This window comes from Tyto alba, unplaced genomic scaffold, assembly GCF_018691265.1.
Source record: "Tyto alba isolate M040663 unplaced genomic scaffold, T.alba_DEE_v4.0 Super-Scaffold_6, whole genome shotgun sequence".
Lineage (NCBI taxonomy): Eukaryota > Metazoa > Chordata > Aves > Strigiformes > Tytonidae > Tyto > Tyto alba.
In genome coordinates, this window is record NW_024881327.1 from 38,534,404 (window position 1) to 38,550,910 (window position 16,507).

At 40.6% G+C, this 16,507-nt stretch overlaps 1 protein-coding gene across 1 annotated transcript; it reads right to left on the reverse strand.

Moving 5' to 3' along the window:
- Positions 1-497: 497 nt before the first annotated feature.
- On the reverse strand, positions 498-16,458 carry LAP3 (leucine aminopeptidase 3). The gene is made up of 13 exons (XM_042808242.1): positions 16,304-16,458; positions 15,611-15,726; positions 15,218-15,272; positions 13,298-13,403; positions 12,030-12,189; positions 8,504-8,665; positions 7,370-7,528; positions 6,485-6,609; positions 5,023-5,111; positions 3,531-3,633; positions 1,785-1,864; positions 1,006-1,118; positions 498-900 (listed from the first exon to the last, which is right to left on the reverse strand). Exons 1-13 carry the CDS (start codon positions 16,430-16,432, stop codon positions 702-704), a joined length of 1,596 nt encoding a protein of 531 aa, XP_042664176.1. The 5' UTR covers positions 16,433-16,458; the 3' UTR covers positions 498-701.
- Between the last annotated feature and the right edge of the window lie 49 nt (positions 16,459-16,507).

The following is a 16,507-nucleotide window of genomic DNA, read 5'->3' on the forward strand; positions in this document are numbered from 1 at the left end:
CCCTGTTTGGAGCCTGGCAGCCTCGAACCAGTCAAGAAGCAGCAGGATAGCCTGAGGTGGGGGTAGGTTCCTCCCCAAAACCCCGCCAAACACTAACTTACATTCATTAGTTTTTGTTAAACAGTTACAAGATACACTTTTACTGGCACTTGTTTAAGACTCACTACATAATCCAGTGCTGAAGCCATGCTAATCATGCCTAAAAGTCTGATGGTGCAACATTTCTACCTCAATACACACCAACAGCAGGTCCAGCTTTTTTAAGTAAAAATGTCAGAAAGGTGTTTTTATAAACAACTTTGCCAAGTTACCTCTCACACCACCTACAATTTACGCAAAACTGAGGCACAGCTATGATCTCCATCTACTGTTAATTCTGTCAAAACTCACATACAAACCAGAGATTTATTGTTTGCAGTAATTATGCTTACTTTACATATAAAACAGGGCTTCAAATGTTTTTCATTATTATGTTTTGTTAATAAATATCTCAATAGTTCAAACAGAATATTTTTTATTTTAAATTGCATAACATGGGATGACAAATCTCAAAGGTGAGATATTCTTACCCAAGTAATGATTTATAAATGCATTTGTAGTTCACTGCCATAATGAAAATATGCTTGGGGCATTTCATTTATGAATGATACTTCTGAAGATTTGTTTCTTAAGGCAGAGTGGATGATTTTTGAGTAAGTATTTTATTTGGTATTGTGATTGTCTTGACTTAATCGAGCTGCAAACTCCACTAGCGTTCTTGTAGGCCGCCCTGCCATGCCTTTTCGAAGATAGGGCACCTCATCTTTGTTGGACATCACACCAGCTATATCTAAATGAGCCCAGTGAGAGGTAGTCACAAATTCTTTCAGGAATGCAGCAGCTGTGCATGCTCCTCCAGCTCTGTGGGAAGCAGAAAAATTGTACTGTTTCTACAGCAACACCAACAGCACGAACATTAAATACAATGAGAGAAAGGGACACACGAAGGATAGTGGTACATCTTACCTGCTGTACTTTCCAATGTTACTCAGATCTGCAAGAGGACAGTCTGTTACTTGTTTTGTGTAATGCTCAAAAAGAGGCATCCTCCAAACTCTGTCTCCTGTCAAAATGCTGGCCTGAAAGAGAAACAGTGATAGGTTTGGCATTTTTTTCTTTCTTCTTTTATAAACTGCATTTGTAAGCCTCAGTATCATGCGTGCTTTTTCTTCTGTTTAGCTTTGACCAGGCTAAAAATCTTCACCCCAATACAGTATTAGGTGTTTGGAAATGCACTGCAAAACAAAAGACTGAATTCTACTTTTTAGGTACTTTAGTGCTAGTCAAAAGGTAACATCTAAAGACAGCTTTTTTTTCTTTTTCCTGACAACACAAATCCTTCCCTTCAGAGGCTTCCTTTAGCCATCACACTTAGCCACTCACAAGGCCTCTCTGAATTTGTCTGAGTGTTGTTTAAAAAGATCAGTTATCTTTTTACCATGAACTAATTACTGTCAGCAGTCTAGAACTTACGCATATGCAGTAAGTTATCAGAACATGAAGATCCTCAATATGATGTGCATGCTGTTTACTGTATGATGCTAAATCTCACTAAAGAGCTAATTAATAATCAAAATTAATTATTTTCAATTAAATACAGTACACTAACACCATTCCTACAAGGTTTCAAAATGTAATAACATACCTTTTAGATTTGCATAAAGACTTTCACTAATGCACTACCTTTTCAGTAACAGCTATTACTGAATTATTGTTATGATTTAATAACAATGCAGATGGCCTACCTCATAAAGGTGAGTCCAAAGCCAAGATGAATTTGTGAACACTCCAGTTGCAGCAGACCCCAGTGCAACATCCATGGCACCTACAGCAACACACCTTTGAGATAATGCAGCAAAGGCAAAGGTGGTACCTGAGCTATTCCTCTGCATCCTGACTCCTCACAGAACTTCCCATTTTTAATTGCCATTATCAGTGTTTTCTGAAGTCTGCAAAAACTAAAAAATTCAAGTGTACTAAAACCTTTAAAGTTTAAATGTTAAAACATTATATAAATCTAACAGGACAAGAATTAATAAAATTGTATTCTGTATCTCATTAAACTAGATTTTCTGTTGATGTTTCTTAGCAATATTTCTAATACAATGTATTTGGCAATAACAGTGTGTTCTCAAAAAAAGAAAATATTCTTGTTTCCATATAGAAAATACAAGTGGACTTTTTCCAATTTATACACTTCTACAGTTTTCAACCTGATACTCTCCCATCTGTGAATTTCACTTGCAAAGATTTTTGCACAGCATATGTGAGTTTACTTTCAAATGAAAATAATCCTTATCAAAATACTAAACCATGCCTAAACCAGAGGGATTACGTACATATGTATTTGATACCAAAGAACTGCTTCTCTAACACCAACACTCAATCCTCAGTGAGGTTAAGAAAAAAAAAATAGTTTAACAAAATTATATGGCAAAAAAATTTCTATGGGAGTTCTTGTCCTTCCTGCTTGGTGCCCAAGGATCCCAAACACAGAATAATATAGGAATACTTCTATACAGGCCAGCAATCTTAAAATCAGCTTCACTTCTTGTCTACTGAAATTTTCCACAGCATTTGAACTGGTAAAACTGATGGAACATCATTTAAAGCAGCACTTGTAGAGAATATATAAAAAAAGATAATTATTTTGCTTAGCATAGGCATTAAGCAACACAGTGGACTCCTGGCTGAACTACTCTTCCATGCTTCCTCTCTTTTCAGCTACAGTCACTTCACCCATGACAGATTGTTACTGCAGTTCATGAGATGCATACCCAATGCTGGTTTTAAATTTAAAATTATAACCTCATTCATATACAACTGTAGAGATTAAACAACTAAAGTGCATTTTATTATACCTGTAAGTATGCTAACTGCATATAAATTAAGAGATACTTCAGTCAAACGAATTCTTGGGAAGATGATAATGACTCTACTGTTCTGTTCTCTAGAATCGTGGAGACCTGAGCTAGCTCACATAATGGAAGAGCTGGTGCTGGCTCGGTCAGAGCTCAGGCACTCAGGAAGCTGCTCACAAAGAAGCTATTTTGGCTCCCGCACCACCAGTGCCATATGGACCTGGCAGGATTCTTCCACAACCATGCCAGTAGCTCTGCATCACACAGCCCCGGGAGCTGGGAGGGCTTAGCTCAGAAATGGAAGCACTGGAAAACGTTGTGGAGAAAGGCTGAAGTCTGCCTAGGTTTTCCCTGCTTTTCTTAGTTCCAGCTCAGCTGGGCTGGCCCAACTTCACCTACACTGCTGAGTGTGCACCCTGCGTGCCAACACCCACCCCAGTCCTAGAGACATGGTACAGCTGTGCAAGTTGTTAGAGCATAAACTGTGCCAGCTGTTGTCCTACATGTAAAGTCATCTCAGTTGCTTTCAAATTCAAGTTGGCTTTATCTACATACAGCAACTGCTTCACAGCCCAATTAATAAAAGTAACAACCAGCTTGCAAAATGAGCAAGGAAGGGAGACTGCTTACCTGTTAACGTTGCAGCATTCACAATGGCCCTTGCATTAAAACTGTGAGCATAACAGAGAGCATCAGCTAACAGCAGTCTTCCTTCTGCATCTGTGTTATCTACCTTCAGGTGCAAAATTAGAAGAAACAGATTAACTACTGAAAACATCCTTTTCACTGACTTATTTCTTCATGTTATCTTAAATAGCTGTCAGATTGTGAATGCACTGTCACAGACCCTAGGAAATTCAGATAATCAAAATTTACTCTAAAAAAAAAAATAGTATTGACATACAGTTATATTCATAAAATAAAAGCATATCCATAGCTGAGGTCAAGCCATCTTTCAGCACTGCAACCTCCTCTGCAGGCTGGGCCTCTGTGCTGCTGGCTCCTCAGAAGAGCCTGGAGGCCGGGGAGGTGCCCAGCGGAGCGCAGGGGGCTGGCTGCCGTTCCCAGCAAAGCCCCAGGAATCCCCGGGGCTGCTTCAGAGCAAGCACAGAGATCTGGCCAATGGAAATTCCAAAGGAGGAGAGAGTACCACAAAGAAGCACGGATGCATGCCTGGATACAGTTCCTTGTTATTCTGCTTTCTCTTTGGATCTTGAAACATTTTCCACTCTTATTAAAAAAAAAAAAAAAAAAAAAAAAAAATCAATAGCCCCTTTGCTCCTTTCCCCTTTCAGGGAAAATCTATGATGAATTCTGCAAGATTAATTGGATGATGTGCTTCAAGCTACTAGCACTTTCTTGCAAATTTCTTCTTAGTGAGGGAATATGTGCCTAGTCCTTTCCCTCAAAGCAGTTTTGGGAGAACTGCATGGAACTGGAAGGTTCAGCAACTCAAAGGTGGCAGAATCAGAGAAATCCACACAGAGAGAAATATTGATTAAACCATCTACTTCTGCACAAAATCAATAGCACAATGACTTTCAATACCATTTAATCTATTAAATGAGTATGGAACAGTTTGGATTAAATATGAAATATGTATTTTGGGTACTGATTTGGCAAGCTCCTTTGAACCAACTGCCCCTATGACTCAGAGTTCTTAATGTACAGAGCAGCTTGGCAGTGTAAAGACCTTGGTTACATCAGCAGGAAACTAATACTCTTATATCTTACTCCAGACAGCAGGGAAGTGTCCTGAAGGGTCTGCTGGAAGCAATTAATGTTCCCCAGTCTGACTGGTAACCTCTATGAGCACTGTAACAACCTCTTGTGCTACAACAAGATTTTCTAGCATGTTCAGTAAATGACCATACTTCTCAGCTTTTCCTAGCAATTTATAAATCATGTCTAATCTCTTCAACCTATATCTGTATTTGAAAGAGTGCTATGATAGCAATTCCTAATTAATAACATGCTTTTTACATTTTTAAAAACAGTACATTTGCACTGTTTATCTTTTTAAAGGGTCTTTTCAAATGTGTACTCTGACTGTAGCCATGTAACTTGACTGATGAAACCAATGCACTAAAAGTATTCAAAAATCCAAGTTTCACATGCATACCTGTATTGTTTTTCCATTCTTGGCTCTAACTACATCCCCAGGCTTGTTTGCCTTACCACTGGGCATATTTTCACAGAGGGGTGCCAAACCTCAGAGAGAAAAAGAAAAAAGTACATTACTAGTTTCTTTCTCAGAAAAGATGTAGAAAAAAAACACTTAGGAAAAAATCAAACACCTCCTTAAGAAAACAGTACTATTCTCATCTTGGATTTCTGCTCAAAATCCAAATTTTCCTGGTTACTGAAAGACACGTGGTCCAGTTTTCAATCAGGGAAATTCCTCTGCATGTGGCACCACCACATTCTCTCACCCACACCATTTTACCACTACAATTTACTTCTACTTTATGCCCAAACAAGTGAGATCAGAGGAGCAACAAGTATTATTTTAGGTCTTCCATATATGAATAATTAGCCACATGTAAAGGGATTTCATTCTTTCTGAAATTAAAAACTTCTCAAATTAATGCTCCGAGCCATTCAGGCTCTACTCATTGTAAATAAACACCATGTCATGTCAAGAGGGGCCCAAGGACTTGCCACAGAACTCCAGCCATAAGAGCAGCAAATAGAGATGAGTGAGAAAGAGGGTCAGCATCAAAACTCCAACTATGAGTGGGGCAATGGGACAAAAGGCTTTCCACCATTCCTAGTGAAAACCTGCTCCTGGCACAAGGAATAAGCGAATTGCAGACCATCACTTTTCAGTGGAATTACGGACACCGACTTTTGCTCCACTGGTTTAGCTCTCCCAGTTGCGTACTTTTAAGTGAGGAATGTGGTGAGGCTGTGTGTTTCGCTGCCCTCTGCTGGCTGAAGCATAAAAGTGACTAAAATACTAGTTCCCTCAAAGTCAAGGTTCTCAAACAAACCTTTTCCGAGAACAGGTAAGTCATCATCAACTGGTTTTGCTACGGTTCCTGAATCAGACCATTTAATTTTAGCTGTGCAACGTTTCTGCAGAAAAAATAAGCATTGCTTGTACTAAAAAATAGTACCAGCAGACTGGATTTGTTTTAGATTTCTGCTGAGATATTCACCTAAGGAAACAACAGCTGATCCCTCTTCCTGTTCAGCTGTCACAAACACTCATGGAGGTAGCTCAGCTAACTGCTTTTTGTTTTTAACTGCCTTTACAGATATCAACATTCCTTCTTGTAATGATCAGGACTTCTGAAAAACTCACTGAAAATCAGTTTATTGACAATCATTTCTTTCCCAAGATCTAAAACGCATGCCTTCAAAATTTTAGTTTGGTCTTGTCATATTTTATCCAAAGCTAGTAAATTTTTGACAAGCAAGTGAAAATGGAAGAAAGGCTGAGCAAGCGAATGAGAGAAGTAGGTCTACAAGAGTCCATGACATTTTCATAAGACCATTACTACCGATGATACTAGAAAACTACTGTCTAAATGAATTCTTGTAAAATTAAGGTTTTGGGATTCTCACACAAACACACTTACCAATTATGTTAAGAGGTAGTTTTAAAGCTGCTGCTGTCACAATGGCTGAGCAGACAGTTGCTGCCCCTCCCATATCTGCTCTCATCGCATCCATACCTGATGACGGCTTCAGGGAAATGCCACCACTGGAACAAACAGCACAAGTAACATCCAGCACGCAGGAGTTCAATGCTGCATAAGTTACTAATATTCTGTCCGTCAGTACGTTTTAGCACCAAATATCAGTAAATGCTAGACCTGACATTTTCAAATATTCCTGCAACAGCCTAGTAAGCATACTGAATGTAAGGTATCTGGGTTTTCATTTCAGTTAAAATGTAACCCCGAGTCATTTCCTCGTAATTAGGAAACTCTAAAAATCCATGTAATCTGCAGCAGACTAACTCAGTGGTCTTCATAACAGCAGAAGAACACAAAACAAAAACAAAATAGTACACTTTGTAAAATCAGCATATGGAAGGGGAACAGACTGTGGTCTGTAATCTTCAGTAGTTATGTGACACGAAAAGCAGTTACAAGGAACGGCTGCAAAGAATGAACTATTATCTCTTTCCTTAAGCAGTGACAGACTGCAATTCTAAACATGTAAATTCTTCACCCAGAAGTTTGCTTAGGCCAAAAAAGAAAAAATAGTGCTTTCTTTGTCTTCTTTCTCCCTGAATTTCCATTTTCCCCTTAGAAGATGAAGGCATATCAATTCCTACTTTGTCCAACCACTCAAGCTTGTCTTATCCCTAGGAAAGGCAGCACAATCTACTACCCAAGGCGAGTTCACTAGAATGGCATTGGAAGATGTGCTGAGCAAAGAAAAAGCATCACCCCATTGAACATGAATAGCAGGAAGGCATTTCACCGCTCTGGTCATTAAAATATTAGCATACGTACCTGTCAAATGTAACTCCTTTTCCTACAAATACCAATGGGGAGTCATTTGTATTAGCACCACCTAAATAGTGAATCTCCAGGAAGATGGGAGGTTCAGCTGAACCCTTTGCAACACTCAGGAATGCTCCCATCTGTTGTGTTGCTATCCAAGACTCCGGTCTGGAATAGAAATACATATTAATATTTTTTTTTTTTTTTTTTTTGTAATTGGACACGTTGAGCAAGGTGATTTTGTTTGCTTGTTTTTAAGAGTTCATAATTCTTGAAGGTTCATACACAAACTTAATTTCACCTTAGTTAGTTATTAATACATCCTCAGAGTTGCTGCTTGGTTTTTGTTTTGCCTTGCTTAAAAAAAAAAATCAACAAAAACAAACAAGAGCTCATGTACACTTTCTGTATCAGACACATTAAACTTTCACTGCCTGTAAGGCTGTAGTCTCTGAAGGCATAGGATATTGCAATATTGCAGCAGGTTACAGTTTATCTTTCTGCTATCAAGATGGTTAACTATAGGCAAAGTTGACTTCCCTGAGTCTTACTCATCAACAAAACAGCTTCCAACACTTGCACAACTAGTTAGCCCATTTCCACCAAAGAGCAGTAACTAGAAATTCAGAGGCAAGAAGCATTAGCTGTGCAAATTCAATTGCAAGGGCTTTTATGGCTCCATCTCAACATTCTTAAAAGCTAAAACCCCCCCAAACACTAACAGCAATAAATAGAGGATGTTTAAATACCATGTCCAAACAAAAAAGCAAAGGCATGTGTAAAGCCCGCCTGGGAAGAAAACAAAAGTTATTAGAAAAAAGGTGCCTAGTTTTTACCCTCTGTTTACTGAGTCTTCATCAGGCTTCCTTTTACAGCAGGTGTTAATTAAGCAGTATTTGACTGCATGACTAACTGACAGTTAATCAGACAGTTACTGTGTCACAGTATCTTGCTTACTCTGCAGACTAACTCACCTTCTAATACTGAGTAGCTTGCAGTTTGGGCACCTCTCACACCTTTTTGCCAAACACTTGCCCTGCTTTTCTCATTTGAAGTGACAGAGTGAAAATGAGAGCCCACTGCAGATTTGAATAACCTGGAAGGTATCTTACCCTACAGAGGAATCATTTCAATGAAATTTACCTTATATGGACCTTCACATTGCTGAAACTTCTGAGCTTCTGTTCAATATGTTCGGCAAATTTGATTGGAGTTATATAATTAGCTGGAGCCTCCATAAGGTACCGAGCAAGGTTCTGACCCTCAGCATAGAGAACACCTTTTTGCCAGGCTTCACTTTCAGCACTAAACAATACCATACAATAATCAGGATCATAAACATTTGCAAAAGTAAGATCTTGTCAGCATCCATCTGTCCTCTCCTGTTTGAAAATGCGGTATCATTAATTTGAGGCAATTAAGAATGTCACAGTAATTTTACTACATGGAATTTAGTATGAGATCCAAAGTGCATCCAGTCTAGTAGCGCATCTTCAGTTCTAGTCAGTGCCAAACGCTTCACAGAAAGCTAGAAGAATCCTAGAGCAGATATAAAATTATCTATCTAATACATTAGGTCTCATCCTGATCCTTGCTAGTCAGAGACGGACTTAAATCCTTAAGCAAAAGGTTTAACACCCCTTCCAAAATTTGTAATTGCATTAATTATAAAAGCCCTGAAAGTTCTTATTTACCATATAAAGCCTTCAATTATGTTTTTCACTTTACTGAAATATGATTATGTGATAAGAGTGGAATTTCAATCTCATTTCACAGTGTACTCAAGGCATTTCACTAACGAGTAACAGACATTCAAAGAGCTGCCTGTATAGGAAACGGGGGATGTCTCTCTTGTTATTCTGCAACACTACCAGTACAAAACCTTTCATTTTACTGAGACAGAACGGAAACACTTACTCGCTTTAAAAGATATCACAAAGCAGGGAACTAAGCTAGATTCCACTTCTAAAGAGAGCAGGAATATGGAAACATTGCCTGGATATGGAAGAATGGAATTAAGAAGCCAGATCTCAGCTGACAATGAAACTGGTAAGAAGTATGAAAGGCAACAAGGACTTCAACAGGTATGTCACCAGGACAAGGAAGATGAGGAATAATGCTATCCACTTGCTAAATGGGGCAGGCAACCTAGCGAACAGAGAAGACTGAAGTTCTTAACGCCTGCTTTGCATCAGTCTTAATTATTAAGGTCTGCTTCCAGATTCTCCAGTTCTGCCTGCTTAGTAACAGTTTGGGGAAGAAAGGTACTACCCACAGCAGAGAAAGACAGACTTAGGACTGCTTAAGGAAGCTAGACATACACAAGTCCTTGGTAGCTGGTGGGATATATCAGAGTGCTGAGGGAGCTGGCTGGCATCATTGCAAGCTTTGAGTCTTTCAGTTTGAGAGGTCACAGTAACTGAATGAGGTCCCCAATGATTGGGAAGAGACAAATCCCCATCTTTAAGAATGGCAAGGAGGATATAGGCAACTGCAAGCTAGTTATCCTAGACTAATCCCCTAAAAGTTTATGGAAAAAGTAATCTTGGAAGTCATTCTCAGGTATATGAAGAACATGATGGTCTCTGGGAACAGTCATTATAGATTTATTTGGGGCAAATCATGCCTGACCAACCTGACTTTTATGAGAGGGTTGGCTTTAGCAAGGTTTTCACATAGAAATGTTGCAGACAAATTGAGAAAACATGAACTGGAAGTGTAGATTACAAAGTAGGTGAAAAACTGGAAAAATTATTGGGCTTGGAAGATAGCAGACAACAGTTAAATGGTCTAGCTGGCAGTTAGTTACATGTGGTGTTCCTCAAGGGTTGATACTGAGGCCAATACATTCATCAACAGCTTGGACAATGAAGTATACCCTCAGAAGTTCATGGACAGCATCGCATTGCAGGGAGCAGCTGAAATGGGGAGGGCAGGGCTGCCATTCATAGGGGCCTTGACAAGCTGGAGGAATGCACCAAGGGGAACACCGTGAAGTTTACCAAGACTGGCGTAACGTCCTGTACCTGGGACAGGACAACTCTATGCAACACTCAGGCTGGACACCGACTAGGCAGAAAGTGACAATGCAGAAAAGAACCTGGGGATACTGGGGGGCGAGCTGAACAGGAGTAAGCAGCGCACTACTGCAGTGCCAAAGGCCAACCAGGTACTCTGTTGGATTAGAGCACAGCCAGCATGTTAAGGGAAGTAATTATTTACCTCCTTGGCATTTGTGAGGCTTCATCTGGCTACATCTTTTGGCTGCATCTAGGTACATTCACTTTTGAGTTCCTGAATAAAAACCCAACGCTGATAAACTGGAGAAAGTCCAAAGGAGGGCCCTTAAGAGGGGTAGGGAGCTGGAGCACATGGCATAAGAGAAGCTAAAAGAATTGGGTTTGTTTCACTTAGAGAAGAAAAATTTAGCAAAGAGCTCATTGCAGTCTTTCCTCTATGCTTAAATAGGGTTTATAGAGAAGATGAAGACAGACACATCTCAGAGCTGCGCAGTAAGAGGGTAAGAGACAACGGTCTCATGATCCAACAAGGGAATCTGCAATAGGACAAATAAAAAAAAAAATATCAATCACTGTAAGTGTAGTTAAGCACTAGAACAGATAGCCCAGTGAGGTTGTGAAATTGCCATCTCAGCAGATATTCAAAACTGGACTAGACAAAGGCCTGATCAGCCAGATCGAGCTTTAAAGTGGTACGTAACTTCCAGGTTATCCCTAATCCAAGTTGGAGCTGAACTAGATGACCTCCACAGGTCCTTTCCAACCTAAATTATTATATACATAAACTACTTCCAGTGTCGTACGTGGTCATAGGACCATCTATGTTTTCAGGAAATGTTTAATATAAATGGGATTGGCTCCCAAACTAGCTGCTATGTTACAAAATGGGAAGTGTTGCATGTAGCTTATCAAGACATGCTTAAATTGAGGGGTTTTTATTTAATTTCACTAACTTCCTCATAAGGAAGGACTTGTTCCTGTATAAAGTACATACAGGAATTACCTCTCCTCTGCGTGACAGAATATCCTATATGGAAGGTCCAAAGACCACTCAGAGTAAAAGCGGATTAATAAAAATTCGCTCTGGAACCAAAAGCTCTGATCCTACTTTCTGCTCTCAGGTAACAGTGATGTCTACTTAGAGGCCAGAAGTACCCAAGCTTCCTTCCTTGCATGATACTGTGAATGAAAATATAACAAATGAACTATGTGGAACGTATCCATTGTGGCATGGTCTAGCGTCAGCATTTCCTGCTTCTCAAAAGCACTTATTCATTTATGAAGTTTGAAATACCTCTTTCTTCTCCACAATTTTGGCACACAATACCAACAGAAGTCATTTTACATCACAACTACACTTCAAGTAACCTTTTACTTCTATTTTTACCCTAAGCCTTCTTTTCTATGAAGCAGCATTTATTTACTCTTAACCTCAGAACATGGCATACTAACAACACATACAGAGGAAATACTATAAATATACTTGAGATGTAAAATACTTCAGGAAATTCAAAGGAGTAGGAGGAGTTAAGAAGGATATTGCTGCTACCCCTATTCTTTCAGTTTTGTGGTTTTCTAATGCGTAAGCATGCATAGAGTTTTATAAACAAAGCGATAAATAAATAGGCACGCTTTCCTTTTGTCATCACCTTCCATGAAGCTGAGGAGTAACTACAGGTTTCTTTTTTTGCTTCAGCTCGTTATATTCATGCAATCCAAGGACAGCACCTTCTGCAGCTGCTTGAGCATCTCCACAGGGGTCTACTTCAACACAAGGGATCTCCAGGTCTTGAATTTGTCTACAGCCAACTGAAAAATACAGTACAGAACTGGTAGGCTGAGTACTGCACAAAACAGCAAAACAGGTGTCCGAGGTGATCAGTGTGACATTTCAAGGAAAAAATAGTTTTAACTCAAGATATCCGAGTTTATAAGTAAATCAGGATAGTAGAATAATTAAAAATACTAATGACCATATACTGACATTTTGCCTAAAAATACCACTTAATTAATTGTAATGCTTACGACATTTCACAAGAATAAAAACTAGAGTCCACAGTTTTCTGATTCCTCTAAGCTCACTTTATATCAAAGCAAAGCTCTATCATTGTGGAATGCTATGGATTATGATTATCTACAGGTATCAGAAATTTGCTGTAATTTATTTTTTTGCTAAGAGTATATGACTGCTCTTGTCCTCCAAATGAGTTCATACACACTTTTATAAACAAACAAAAAATATTCCATAAATTCTATACTGTACCCAAATAATTTAACAATGTTTTGGCAGCTGCTGAGACAATGTGGACTAGCACTTTGGACATACAGCTGTCATACATGTGTGACTGACCTCCCATCTCAGATTATAAACTCTGCAGGGAGAACTCTGTTTATCCGTGTTTTATGCACTTAGCTGCAGCAGTCGTCCTTGATTAAGATAGAGGGACCTTCTCTGCTTACAACAACGGATAATACACTGAATCATACTACTGATGTTGTGAAAGGTATCAGTTTATAACACAAATATCTCGGTTACAAACTAAGTGGCAAAAGCAAATATATGTGCATACTTAATTACAGCGTGAGCATGAAGTGAGTCTATGATGCTCTCAAGCTTCCAAATAGTAGTAATTAAACAAGTGCCTTTTCAATATCACATCGTTTAGACAAGTTAGTTGCTATAAATAACTGCAATCACCTGTCTGCAGGTTGATTTACATGCTTTGTAACTCCTTCCTCACTAAGGAAAAGCTCACATGAATATCAGTGACAAGTAAATGCATTTACCAAACCATGCAGTAGGTTTTGCATTTCAAAACAAAATCATATCTAAACTCACTCTTCAACAATGGAACATGCTGCACCACTGCAATAGCTTTATAGACAAAACATTTAAGAAAATTTAAACATAGTTAACCTGCAACAGCTGCACGAATATTTTCTTTGCCTTCATTCCAGTTTTCTTGGTCATTTACTCCAGCATTCTTCTTACCCAAGCCAACTACAACCACACTTGGAAAGTCCTAGGTGAAATCAACACACAAATGGATTCACTTTCCTCATTACAGCTACAGCAGACACTTGTTAAAAATACTTTACTTTCCAAATCAAACCAAGCAGAGTGTTAAAATACATTCAGTACTTTATGTTATGCACATTTCTTTAAGAGTGCCAGTATGGTGCCACTATCTTGCACTCCCAGTCATTTGCCACAGGTATGCAACCAGTTGTTCTGTTGTCCAGTAGCAGATGTGCATTGCAGCAGATAAGCTTTATGCTGAACACGTAGCAAACTTGGTACTTCTAAGGGCAAGTCTAAGAGTCCTCTGAAAGCAGGTCCAGCTTTCCAGCTACAAAAAAGGCCAGAACTGAGCTGGAGAAGCGTAACTTTTTTTTTGGCACAGTACTGTGTTCAAGGAAATAAAAATCACTTCAAAGGCTGAGCCTATTAGCTCAGCTCAGGAGCTGACCTGCCATGATTTGTCAGGTAACAAACCAAAGCTGGACAGAGGTCCACAGCTCCAGAAGCCAGGAAAGCAATGTAGCACAGCAGATTAAATACTTGCCTTATAAATTGCAAGCGGAAGGTGCAAAGGAAGAAATAATGAAGATGAAAGGAGCCTTTTGAGTCAAATTTGTATAAAACTCAAGGTTATACATGTGAACAGATTTCCCATAGTTCTGAAGAAAAATGAAGTTAATCTTAGGCCTTCCCTTGCATCACAAATAGCTGCTCTGTCTGATTCTAACAATCAGTCTTCAAACTGCTACACCATAGTAAAGTCTTTTCAGTCCGCAAGATGCTGAAACGTGTGTTAGCTTTCCAGAAGATGAGTGATTCAAGCTAACGTTTTTTCAGTTATCATTATTTTACTCACTTAGAAGAGTGCATAAGGCCAAATTCTACTGCCTTCTCTTGCTGAGATCTGCTACTCACCCCAGAGGCCATCCTGTGTGCAGAACTGGGATAATGGGACCTTCAAGGGACTCAACTTCCATGAAATTTCCGAGAGCCTTTCTAATGAGTCCAGTGTCACCTGTCTGGGGTCTCAGCACAGAATTTATACGTGGTAGGCAATACTCACTAAAATTGTTTTAGTTACAATCATTTAAATAGCCCTAATGTAAGGTTCAGTTACTTTGGGACACCTAGTGTCATATTACATCTGCCTAGTCTCTAGCTATTACTCCAAAAAGGCACAAATTGTACTATACTTGCCAGCTCCATGTAGGTGTGTTAGATATATTAGGGCTTCTCAAATGGCACAAAAGCCTAACTTTAAGCAGATGAATCCCCATCTCATACCCTTGTGATACATCATGTCTGTGCAGATAAAAGTCCTGCCTGAAGAACAGTCCCACATCTTGTTTTCAAAGGTTTCAAGCACACTTTAAAACCTCTGATTAAAGCCTGTGATGGGACTACCTTGTGTTAGAACTGGTATGTCTGGAAGGTCTTTGCACATACCGGTACACACCTGTGCACTCACTCCTCCTGAACACAGATGGCACAGCAGCAGTCTGATCCAAAACTGTTGTGCTTCAGCTCATTCAGTAACCAGTTACTCAGAGTACACCACCTTTGGAGCAGACTTGTCTACATCTTCTCAATTTGCAGCACAGTGAAAAGAGTACAGGACTGTGCAAAAGGCCATGCAAACACGGGGAGTGAAGAGCAGGAGGTTTCAGTAAGAACCACATCTTTTGTTGGGAGGGGTGAGGGGAGAAGAAGGGCAGAGCATTTATACAAGCACAGCAATGAATGCAGCTTAAAGTAAGATGTAAGGGCAAACCTCACACTTTAATCCACATGCACATGAAAATCCAAAGTTCATACCTGATGCAAACCATGGAATATGCGTGTTTTGCCTTTCTTCAAAGGTGGCCCACATCTAGGACATAAAAAGATTCTTTTAATAAAGAAGTCCTTACTGGTGATAAATCTTACGGTACTACGTTCCCTCCATGACACAGTGCTCCTCAACACTGTGCTGGGACATTTGGCTCAGTGCCGATGCAAAGAAAAGGCTAGTGCCCATGAACATTTTGCATCTGTTTCCTCAGTGCTTGGTTTTTCCACAAGAGTTCACCTCCAAACTGCTTGGCCTGGTAGAAGTAAATACCAGCCTGAAAAGCGGTACAGGTACAAATATTAAAATGATACAAGAGACCATTCTTATTGGCAGTTGTAGGTACTTGAAAACACTTCAGAAGCTTATCACACACTTACACGGACAGAAGTTCCCTCAGTTTTCCAGACACAAGTGTATTGAAAGCATCGCCTGCACTAGTGAACTGAGCAGCACCTTCATCCTTTTCACTTGAGTAGATTCCCAAAACAAGACCCTAAAAAGGACACGCATTAATGTAAACAACATGAAAATTAGAGACCCCTCTGAAAGGCAGCAAGCACACTGTTCAAACTGTAGCCGCTTCTGTGTATCTCCATCTTGGTTTATGTATGTATCTAACGTGATACACAGAGTAACACTTTAGTAAACCAGGATAAACTACTACAGCTACTTTTAAGTGTGAAAAATAAATTAGATACAGTATGACTAAGGTTATAATCATTCTGCTTAACATGCAGCGACAAAAGCTCTCTGAATCTGTAATTTTAAATATAAAAGGTCACTGTTTTTCTCTTTCCCATCCCCCAGAGGCAGATCCTGAGCCAGGCGCACCGCTGCCCACGCAAGCCCACCGGCAGGGCAGGCCCCCGGGGGCGCAGCCTCCCGCCGCCCACCCCAGCGCCGCCGGTTTCACTTCAAGGCCCAGGCCGGGCCGCGGGGGGGGGGGGGGGGGGGGGGTGCGGGGCGGGCACACGGGGACCCCGGGGTTGTGGGCGCCGGGCACGCTCCTCCAGGAGCGGCGGAAGCGAGGAGGAGGCAGCGTCACACCCCCCCACCCCTCTCCCCCTCACCTTCCCGCCCGCCCCGCGGCTGTAGCCCCGCGGCGAGGGCTCCTGCGCCGCGCGGCTGCAGGCCCAGGGCAGCGCCCGGCCGAGGCGGCGCGCAGCCGCTCCCCGCAGCCGCGGCAGCAGCAGCAGCATGGCCGGCGGGCCGGCGAGCAGCGGGGCGGGCGCGGCCGGCGGGCGCCCCCTCACCCCGGCGCGCTGGCGGCCTCA